At 38.8% G+C, this 11,646-nt stretch overlaps 1 protein-coding gene across 3 annotated transcripts in view; it reads left to right on the plus strand.

Moving 5' to 3' along the window:
* Nucleotides 1–11,646, plus strand: part of APBA2 (amyloid beta precursor protein binding family A member 2) — a 98,105-nt gene that overhangs the window by 61,632 nt on the left and 24,827 nt on the right. For all 3 annotated transcript variants that reach the window (XR_001878239.1, XM_017835917.1, XM_017835918.1), the window contains exons 3-5: nt 4,842–4,922; nt 6,074–6,110; nt 11,360–11,505. Coding sequence is in view for 2 of the 3 variants with exons in the window: in XM_017835917.1 (XP_017691406.1) it covers nt 4,842–4,922; nt 6,074–6,110; nt 11,360–11,505 (264 nt within the window). In the remaining variant the exon portion in view is untranslated. The remainder of the gene's footprint in view (nt 1–4,841; nt 4,923–6,073; nt 6,111–11,359; nt 11,506–11,646) is intronic.

Genomic DNA, 11,646 nt, shown 5'->3' on the forward strand with positions numbered 1-11,646 from the left:
CCTAAAGATGCATTAGTGACAGACTCTTCTCTGAGAAGTTTAAAGCAGAGGACAGCATGCACTCCAGATTACACCTACATAATAATGTACCATTCAGCAGAGCTATTTCTCTGAAATTTATCGTGGCTGGTTCTCAATTTTAAATATATGCAAGGACAAAGCAAATAAAACTTGGTTCATTGAGGTGGTAAAAATAAATTGGCAGTTATTTTAAAGTTCACTGAAATTTGATAGGGTATTGAAATAGTTTTGTGGAATGCTTAGATCTCTCAACTTACTCTGATTCCTCTTTTCACAGTGCCAGTTTGTACTGTAACTTGACTTGCTTACTGAACTACTCCTTACAAATATTTTCTCTTCGTTTCTGACATGTGCTAGAATCACCGCTAAATTAGCACATAAGTAACGGAATCTTTGTGAGAGAACAAAGTGTGAGGTCTGACCCCTTTTCCTGTTATCATAATCAGAAATCCTTCGGCTAGTCAAGAACTACCTCATTCAGAGTCTATATTTTAAGTGTATCTTGCTGGGCCAAATTGCTCCTACTGCAGTAGTGTGTTACTGATGTTAAGGATAACTGATTCAGCAGCTCAGTAAAGGTACATTAAGCCATTCCTACTACACATAACCAGCATTTATGAGAGAGGTTATTTTCCTTGTGTAATTTCATTGAAATAGTACTGCCATAATAGACTTGCTCCTGGGCTACCGTCTCTTCATTCAGATGGTTTAGATGCATCTTGATGCATTTCTATAGACATGGTACTGGTTAAACACCAGGACGATAAACTGTCTTCAGAAAGCAACATAACATCACAGTAACTAGAAAATGAAGTTTTGTCATTAAGTGGCAAAGGTAATAACTACTTTAATTTTGTCTAGAGAGGGACAGCAGACTGGATGACAAGCTGATTAGGTTTATTGGTTTCCTTGTGCAACAAGTAACTTTTGAATCTAGTCAATGTATTACAAAACATCTCTTTCCCAAGAAGGTTGGGGTTTTTTGTTGTTAAAGCCTACCACAAGGAACTTTTTCAATTGGAACCTACCACAAGACATCTCTTTTCCAAAAAGCTTAGTTGTCTTCAAGATGAATTTCAGAAGATGTAAGCCAGTGCACTAATCTCTGAACATGTTATTTGATAATATTAAACAGCGTTGCTACTAAAGGATGGGCAGGTATGGATCATAAGCCTCATTATTCAAATGTTTAAACATAGTAATAAAGCCTTACCACGCCTTTGCGCTCCTCTCTGAGACAGATTCTGAATAAATTAAGACAGGGACTATCCTGCTGCTTTCCAGCAGAATGTTCTCCAGCAGGAAAGTGCTGAGCACCACAGCAGCATTCAGGATCACAGGTGGCAGCTTTGAGGAGGACCGGTGGTGTTGAGATGAGCTTTTGGCTGCCAAGCTGAACAGCTTACACTGGAGGAAACAACAGGAGTGTGGAGAAACAGAGCCCCCTCTGAGCTGGAGGGGAGGGCTGTTTGTGACTGAGGGAGGGTTATAAAGGTGGTCTGGGTGCTGCAAGATTGGTGGGAGGAGGAGGCCCCAAGTGGCCCCAGGCCTGGTAATTAATCATCAGACCAGGGCTGGAGCTCCGTGAGTGCTGTGGTAAGATTTCCATAGATGCTTTGGTGCCCTCAAAGAAGCAGTCTCATTTTCCTCGCAGCCTAACAATAGCATTTTCTTCTGCTTTATGTTCCTTCACGTGATGCTGGATACTTAGGCAGTCTAAGTATTGCTCAGAGGCAAAAGTATTAATAACACTACACCTTTAATGCTTTTATATCTTTCCTTTGCAGAATCTTATCAGAATCTTATCCTAGGGTGAGAGACTTTTAACATAGCTGTATCTCTGTGTTAATATGCAGTCAATTCCAGATTTCTGGTCCTATTCTAATTAGCAAGTCAGGGTATAAATTATTTATAATACCTTATAAGGGTATTATCACAAATGTGATTTTTCTAGCTATCGTAACAATCAAACCAACAGCAGAAATTGGAAATTCTGTAAGAAACATGAAGAAAGAAGTATCAAATATGATAATTTATTTGGCGTTGGTTAGATCATTTGGGAGCATGAACCAACTTCCCGCCCACATTGAGTAACGGAATTTACATTTACTCACAATGAGACCATAAAGAAGCTCCAAAGCAGTCCCTTCATCCTTGCTCTAGAAGTGTCTCCTTCCATAAGTCCAAGACTCCATGGTTTGTACCTGTGCATGGGAGGTACAGCCATGCCTGCTCTGCATGGTTGTGTCCTTTGGCACTGTGAGTCTTACGGAATGCAAGGGAAGCCCTTCTCCTTGTCCTTCTTGCTGCAGGCAGTTCCTGGGCACAGAAGGTCTCAGGCCCAGCTCCCCTCACCTGTGCTGCTGCTGAAGGCTGTGCTGCACTCCAGCCTCAATAATGTGCTGTTACAGTCCTGACAGTGTTTGGAGGAAGCACTCACAGTGGCACCCTTCCCTCCACATTGCAGCATTTTTAAATAGAAAAGCATTAATAGATCAGCCAGAGGTGGAACATATTGTGTGCACAGATGTGCCTAAAGGACATGGAAGAATTCTTTGTACTGGAGATGCTGTGTAATTAGCCTGGAGCTCCTGAACACACAGGCAAAACTCTGGGGAAAAAAATGGCCTTCATTTTCAGACACCAGATAGTAAGGAAAAACTTTTATTATGTTCCTTGTGAAGGTGGTGTGATTAATCCCAACTCATCATGCACTCCACAGACTTCTCTTTGGAACCAGACAATACACAGTAACAGCATATCTACTGCATATGTGACTAGGAAACAATAAACAAATAAGGCTTGTTTATATTCCTAAAATCTTGAAAATAGGAGCTCCAGTAAAGTACATCTATGTATAAATCAAAACTGAAAGGTCCTCCAAGTGTTTAGTCATATTTTCTATTAGGACTGGATGGAATTACATATGCAACGGTTACCAACGAGCACGATTGGTGTTATGATCCCCAGGGCTGAATAAGTCCATCAGCATGTCAGATTTGTGACAGAGACGTGTTGCAGTAATGTTACAGCACGCAGACCATGCTTACAAAAGCAGACAACCAATTCTTTCTTTATATGCAGGTGCATTTTCAGTTTAGTCAAGTGTATGCTAATCAGAAAACTATCAGTGCTTTAAAAGTATTAACATTCTATTGTACATACTGGAGTTAATATATTTGCTGTCAGTGTTTACAGTAGTGTATCTTCATTGTGGCCATGTCATAATCCCTGCTTAAAGGATACTTAATCTAAATCCTACTATTTTAGGGAATAATGTGTAATGATTATGCTTGTTGTTTTAAAGCCCTCTAGATATTTGTTTACCTCATTAATGTATTTCACTGCACATCAACACAGATTGCTCCATATTAGTTTAGCCATGCAATATAATTAGATTTGTCTTGTCTCAAACAGAGTAATGTTTATAGGCAGGGATATGGGAAGTTCTCATCTGCTACAGCCAAGTAGACAGGCATTAGTCAGTGGGTTCCCGAGTCTTGGTGCTCTGTGTGTGTCTCAGATGGTATTTTCTTTCTTAAATTCCTGCTTACTACTTGGGTGAATCTTTGGTTTGTGTATGTTGTTTTACCTCAGAATTATCATTACTGAGCTAATAGCTCTAATGTGCTTGCTTCATTAGTATATTTTGTTCAGCTGACTAAGTGTTAGTCATAGGGAGTACTTTGTGTAGAGATGAACATAAAGACTTTCTTTCACTACAGCTATATACTGTATTTGAAAGTCAGAAGACAAGGAGTTATGTTCACATTTAATGTTCAGACTGACCCTTTCAAATAATGCAGGCTCAGTGTTTTCCATTTGCACAGTTGTTGATACAACTTTTTATTTGGGAAGCTTTACGACGACATTTAGGCACTCATTTTTATACATAATGGGGAAACTGAGAAAAAAGGAAAATGAAATATCCTAAACCATTGAAATTTGTTCCAGAAATCACCTTGGTTTTCCAGATTTTTGACACTGAAAATCTGAGTCATGCAAACTTCACACGGGCACTCCCTGCGTTGGGTGCTGCTGTTCTGTGACTTGTGTCAGGGGAGAAGAAATTCTGCCCCTGTGACGACTGGAACTTAGAAAAAAAAAGTCATGTTCTGTAGTTTAAAAACCTCAGTATTTTCCTTGTGTTTTTTCTCTTCTGCATTTCTTCAGAAGCCTGAAGCTGTGCTGCCAGCATCCTGTAGATTTACTTGCCCCAAAAGGAAGGAGATGCCGAGAAGCATCTCCCACAAACACAGGATCCTATACTCAGTGCTGGAATTCTGTTTTTCAGATGGCTGTTAGGACTATTTTGATTATGTCTGGTACTGAGAATGAGCACATGTAAAAATTCTGATTTTGGTTTCTGAATAATTTGAACATGTCAGCATTTGGCTCGCTTTCACGTGAAAAATTTGCATTGAACTAAAATTATTTAAATTTAAATCAGTAGTATAACTGCTACTTAATGATAATTGAAGTGTCTTATTATCAAAGTGGGTATTTTATTTTAAGTAAACACAACATTTTTGTATGAAACTAATATTTGCTAAATTACAATAGGAAATACTGTTATATCACATTTTCATATTTCTGTACCAGTAATGAATATTGATTGTACGTAAATAACTACAGATAAGTAATAGAGAACATGCTAAATAGAGTTTGCTAAATAGAGTTTCATATGTGTTTTGTGATTTTTTTAAGTAAATTTAAACTGGTGAGAATTTTCTAATTATATTTGCACCATTGACTTCCACTTATGTTTTGAAGCTTTTCAGAAAACAAAAGGATCTGAAATCCTTTCCTTTTTCTTTCAGATGTGCAATGGTTTGGAACAGCCAAGGAAGCAGCAGCGTTCAGACCTCAATGGGCCAGTTGACAATAATAACACACCTGAGGTAGGTACCCTGGGCTGCCAGGCCTCCCTGCTGTCTGCCTTCCTGAGCATTCCACGAGGGAAAGCAGGCATCAGATTGTCAGCTTTCTCCCTCTCACACACTCATACTTAGGCTCTGTTTCTTTTCCTGAGCTGACAGTAAATACCATGTCTGCCTACTCTGAAAAGTCTTTGAACGATACCCATGAATTTTTGCTGCCTCATTCATTTTATGTAACTGTACATGGCATGTACTCAAGTCTAAAATTTTCTGATGAGATAGGGAGAACACTTCAGGAGTTCTCTTTTTGGATTATTGGAGAGCAAAAGTAGCATAAAGAAGAAATTGTCTTCTGTTCCTCCCCCACCCACTCCCAGTGTCAGTCCTGGCTCAGCTGTGAAGAGATGCAGTGACAGACAGACCTGCTCTTGTCACTGAGGGCTGGAGCAAAGACATCTAAGAAAGCAGAGTGAGTTATGCTTGAGGCGAGACACAATGGAATGATATTCAGACTTAAAAGCAGAAGTCTGTTGTCTGAAAACGTAACGTATTTAGCCTGTAGCCTGTTATATTAATGAAGAGACACATTTCTAAAGCCTTTTCCCATAATGGAGAAATCAGCCTCTTTCCTGGAAACAGGATTGACTGAGGAGACTGGCAAAAGATGAGGAATGGAAGGACTGTATTTGTTTATTGTGAATAGAGACAGTAGTGTAAAAAAAGAGCACTGTTGTGGCCCCTGCTAGGATCAGGTGTAGTGCTGTATACTGTGCAGTCAGGGGCAGTTCTTTTTATTCACTGACCCAGAATCTTGCTTTTTTAAATGTTCTTAATTGGAAAATTGATATATCATTAATAGGCAATGTGATCTCTGGACAAATTATTGGACTGGGAATTGCTGGTTTGTATTGCTCATTTGACAGCTGACTTCTTAGATCATTTTCATGATCTTACCCTGCCTCCTTTATTTTTTTGTGTGTTGGCATCTGCTTAAAATAGATTCCAGGTACACTCTGTAACAGTTAGGTTGGGTTCATGACTGTGATGTAATGTGTTTCACTGTGCTGAATAGTGGCTGTGTGGCAGTGGTCAGCTATTTAAATATAATATGAATTCACTTCATTGTGTGAAAGTTATTTGGTTACAACTATACCATTTTTATTTCTCAACAGACAAAGAAAGTGTCTTCCTTTCCAAGTTTTGTTGATGGTAAGTTTGACATCATCCATAGTTAAAGTAGGACAAAGTGAAAGCAAATACTTTAATATATATTAAAGATCACAGTTCTAAAAACCAATCAAACCCAAGAGAAAACTTTTCAGAAAACTGAGAAGTTGAGGTATGTAGGTATTTAACATTTTCATGCTTCCCCATGGCAATGGGAGCATAGTGGTGATAAAAAGGAGGAGCAGAAAAATTCAAGTGAAGATGGAGACAACTACAAATCTGGAAGGGGTTAGAAAAGGTGGTAACAGTGGGCCCCAGCAGGGTGGAGAGTTATGAACATATAGAGCCTTGGGTTCTTTATGGCCCATTGTTGCACTCTGGAAATCTCAGTTGTCAGCACAAATGGAAAGGTTCTCCTGAATTGACAAAAAGCCGGTAATCCGGTCCTCTGTTTAGGAGAGCAATGCTTTTACATGTTTTTTCAATCTCCTTTGCACTGCTATTACATATATTCTGTTTGAAGAAAAATAAGTCAATTTATTAACACAAGAAGGTGGACAGAATTAAATTAGGATTGTACTGAAAAACATTATCACTCTCTGATTCACAGACAGCTGAAGAACTTTTTATGGGGGAAATGCATAGAGCTCTTCCTGCAAAGGAACTGTCTACACTGTGAAGTGAGAAACAACAGTAGGAGACGTCCAAGGATCTAACCCCTTAGATCTGCCATGACCACACACAATAGAAACCATAAAACTTAAATTTTTAATGCCATTCTCAAATCAGGAAAAAATGCAATTTAGAATAATACTGGAGTGTCCAATACATATTTCTTTTAGTCCCTGATCTCACCAGATTGACATGCATCTTCTGTTTTCAGTAATTTCCTTAAAGAGCTAGAACAAATGGAAAGATCAGAGATTGTCCCTTGAGATTGACATCTGAGGGACATTACATGGAACACTTGGCATGTACTGGCTAACGGGCCCTAAATAGAGGCAAATTCAAATGCATTCTCCACGGGGGGGCAGAGACAAGAAAGCAGGCTGGTACTTTGTGATGAGCTGATTGTCCAGTGGACAACCACAAAGCAAGGCCAGCGTGGAGCTCTAAAACAGGCTGGAGAATTCACCCCTTGCAGCACTTGCAGATGTAACTGCACATTTTAATTTTGTTTGGATAAAAAGTTTATGTCTTTTTCTTTCCATAGCAGTCATCTCAGTACTCTGTTGGAAAGGGGTCAGAATACCCTTTTACATAGCATAATACCTTTCTTTTTAGTTCAATCATTTTGCTTTCTCTGATTTTTCCTGTAGTTGCACAGCATGTGAAAATAAGCTGTCTGTTAGGTTTTCTCTGTTGCCGGTATTATATGGCATTGTCTAACACAAATAAATACATGCCCACTAGGAGCTTATGATAGCTTACATGACTGCTCTCTGAATTCAAAGAAAATCACAGGTTTTATTATTAGTTTGTATGTAGAGACCCTTCTGCACGTTAAAAAAGATTCTGCCAGCCAACACTGCTGTTCTTCCCTGAGCTTTGACAGTCATACCACAAACATCTTCTGGTTATATTGATATTCGTGTTTAAAGCACTTTCAACGTGACTCCTTAACTACAGGAGCTATATCTGTGTCTCTGTTAATACATAATATCTTTCATATGCACGTGAACGTAAAAAAAATAGATAACAGGCACAAAAATGTTGGAAATGTGTCCTTTTGCTGTTGGAATTGTTTCAATAGTGATACCACTATGTGCTTGTAGTGGTAATTAGTTCCATGTTCAGTGGTTCTGGCTTTATTGCTCTCTGTTGTATCACCAGAAATCACCCTTGCACAGTAACAAATATGATGAAGTAAAGTAATCAGCCAAAATATGGAAGTTGTAGATAGGCTTTCTGAAAGGTGACTTATACCGTGTCCATTTACTCCTTATGCAAAATATGCTGCAGTGCCACATATCCCAAGCCCTCAGTGACTTTATGGAGTGTGATAGGGCAGCAGGAAGTTGAAGGTGCTTCAGTGCTCTGAGTGCAGTTTCTAAATACTGTCTGAATCCTTGGGTTACACATTATTTTTAGATAGATATAAAAATATGTATTAAATGGTTATTAAATTCAGTTATACTGAATTACTGAGTATTTTTCTTATTTTATGAATACAAAAGTTAATTTTAAAATGTTTACACCTAGTCTACTTGGTCTAGAAATATGTTTATACTTGTTGCATTAATAGATCAGCAGAAAACCAAGTAATCTCTATTACATTGATAGGATGGTGCAGAAATTTAGATTTTTCAGAAATAGTTACCTAATGTTTAAGCACCAATACTCAACATAAAATTCCAATCTTTGCTGATATCAAACTAACCTTCAAGTTTGAAATCTCTTCCTCCTTCCCTTCCTCATCAGTAAGCCTTACACATGCTTGCAGTCAAGGTCGTGCTTAAGTGCTCTGATGAGCTGGGACCTCAGCCAAGTCTGCATTTTTGTATTATTTAAAGCAGACAGAGATAAGGGAAGAAAACACTCAGGTAACCCAATTTGACCCTGGAAATTTTCAGTACCATTCCACCCTTCCCACAGATGTCTTATTTTACCTGACAACTGCTTACATTGCTGATTTACATTGTTGATTTATATATGATGTAGCAGATGTTGCTGCTCGTATAATGATTCCACAAAAAAATCACTTTTTAATGCCATGAAGAAATGATGAAACTATATCCATCCAAAAAACCCCAGTCTCTAAAGAATCCCAATAAATAACATTAGGATTATAAAATTGCTTAACATCTTAGGTTATTTCCATGTTCAAGAAGTTATTCATACAAATTAGTTAAAAGCACCACTGCTGTCACCAAACAGGAAAGACATGAGAAGGAATTGTTGTGTAGCCTATCAGTGACTGGGAAACCAAGACAGAAATGTCTTGCTTAAAGATGTGCAAAGCACAGATACACCAGAAGTGGGACAAATTCAACATACTTGGAAATAATTGAAGAGAAACAGAATCACGGAAAGAAAACAAACTCCTGCGTTCATCCAGAGCTTTTGGGATGGAAAGGAGTTAGACGAAGGGACGGATATATTTCAAATAGCCAGCACAACTTTTTTTGTTGACAAATCCTGCAGACTCTTAGAGTTTTGGTCTTTGCTTGATGTAGTAATGAGTGTATTAGAATTTGCACCAAGAATTGAATTTTACTTGTCTTCAGACACAAAGTATTTCAAGAAAATTAATCTAAATTACCTGCTGAAGGAGTTTACTTAAACTGATTTAAACATTATATGGGTAAGCATATTTCAGAGTTAAAGCAATCTGGATTCAATTTAGCCTGATTTACTTAGCCTGAAGTGAATGAAGGAAAACAAAATTAAAGACACTTTAATTTTGAATGAGCGTGTTGGTGCAGCTATCTAATGAAGTTTTGCTAACTTAACATTGAATTCCCATCTTTAATTAATTTCCCTCTCTGCTACCCTTGAAACAAGGTGCCAATATCAAGTAGAGATGTATGAGACTGTTTTAGGCCTGAAAAAAACATATGACCAACACCATCAGAAGAGGTATCATATCAAATATATGCTCCATGTGCTGGAAAATGTAATGGTACAAAGATGAAAGCAAAGAGGAACAGAGATGTAGGAATGGAGTTCTTGTGGAATTTTCATTTTGATTTCATTCAGTGAACTGCAGGGAAGTATTGCTTGAAGAGGAGAGTCACTTCTTTTAATCATGTTTATTTTCTGTTGGAAGAGTTCTGCTAAATTAGAATGGGAAAATGAAGAATAGGAATTCTCACTAAAAGTTATAGGTGTGAAACACTTTTTCAGTACATTTAATCAGCAACAGCATGCCATAAATTCTTCCTTCTCCGCATAATAATCTTCCACATTGAATGGATTATAAATAAATTGAACACTGAACAATAAACTTTTTTTAAATTAATATTCCTTTTTGGTGTCATTTTCCTCCTCACGCAAGATTAATATACTTCCAGAAATGTGTTGGGAGTTGGCAAGTTGATCTAGTTCAAAACAAATTCCTTTTATAAAACTGTCGAGAAACAAAAAATATTCACTATCAAGAGATTTCAGCCAAAGTCTGGAATGGCTGGTTTTTATTGATCTACTTAAGTTAGATGTAAAGCTTAACAGCTTAACGAAGAGGATGATGTGCACAGTCCCAGTATGATATAAATACTAGGGTTTATTCTGTTCTCCCTGCCCCCTTTTGCATCCTTTGAAAGAAACAACTTGCAAAATGCAAGATAATGTTAGAATTTCATCGAAGTCACAATGTAATTAATACCAAGTGTATTTGTTGAATGAAGGTTTAAAGAAAACTTTCTCTGAATTCAGGCCTCACACATGACTAAACAGTATCAAGAGGCCTGCTTTGCTTTTTTCCCCAGACTTTCTTAACTGTTGAGTTTCACACTGGACTTTTGTTGAAGCAAAGTACACCTTTGTGCCTTTTGTTCATTAGTATTTTTACCAGAGATGAGGTTTAGGGACTGTGGGGCCTCTGGTGGTCTAGTGGTTAGGGTGCAGGACTCTCACCGCTGCGACCCGGGTTCGATTCCCAGCCCCCCGGGCAGATGGAGCTCGTTAGCCCTGTAAGGCAATCCATCTAAGAGAAGGTCACTCTAAACAAACCTACGTCCTGAGACCCTCACTGCCACTGTCCAAGCTTGCTCGGCCCCGGCAGATGAACCTCAGGATTAAAGGGTGGGCTCAGTTCAGCGCACGCTGGGTCTCACCTAAAAAATCCACTGCGCAGGCTCGAAGGGTTAATGACCTTTCCCAAATCTTCGCTCGCGAAGACTGGCCATTATTACTTTACAAACATCTCAAAAAAAAAAAAAAAAATGAAAACACAAATCTGTATTCGAACAGAAGTTTAGCTCATGCTCTGTAACAGTTATAAATAGTAAGAAAGTTATGGTAAAGGTACCTATTAGCATTTCTGAAACTTGTAAATAATCCTAATGTGTTTAGCAGTGCAACACAGGAAGAATTTTCCAATTATTCTCCTATAGAATTCCACAGTCAAACCATTGTGCAATGTTATAAATACTGTATGTTCAGTTAATGTGCTGGGGTTTTGTGGGAAATAATTATAGGGAAAACCAGAATTTACTTAGCACTAGATTTCTTCACCTGTTTCACATTAAAAACGGTATTAAAACGGTTGTTCAAACTGCACTGTCCCTTACTCAGTGTCTCCTCTTTCTCCACTCTTTTGCAAGGCAGTAACAATAAATGTCTCCTGTCAGTTCCAGGCCCTTGTGAACCCGAAGACCTCATCGATGGGATCATCTTTGCAGCCAATTACCTGGGCTCCACTCAGCTGCTCTCGGAGCGCAACCCCTCCAAAAACATCCGCATGATGCAGGCGCAGGAGGCCGTGAGCCGAGTGAAGGTAAGGACTGCTCTGCTGGGGAGAGACCCCTGAGCTGGCCCAGCTGAGTGAAGGTAGGGACTGCTCTGCTGGGGAGAGACCCCTGAGCTGGCCCAGCTGAGTGAAGGTAGGGACTGCTCTGCTGGGGAGAGACCCCTGAGC

The sequence above is a fragment of the Lepidothrix coronata genome, unplaced genomic scaffold, assembly GCF_001604755.1.
Source record: "Lepidothrix coronata isolate B3197 unplaced genomic scaffold, Lepidothrix_coronata-1.0 Scaffold266, whole genome shotgun sequence".
In the NCBI taxonomy this organism is placed as follows: Eukaryota; Metazoa; Chordata; class Aves; order Passeriformes; family Pipridae; genus Lepidothrix; species Lepidothrix coronata.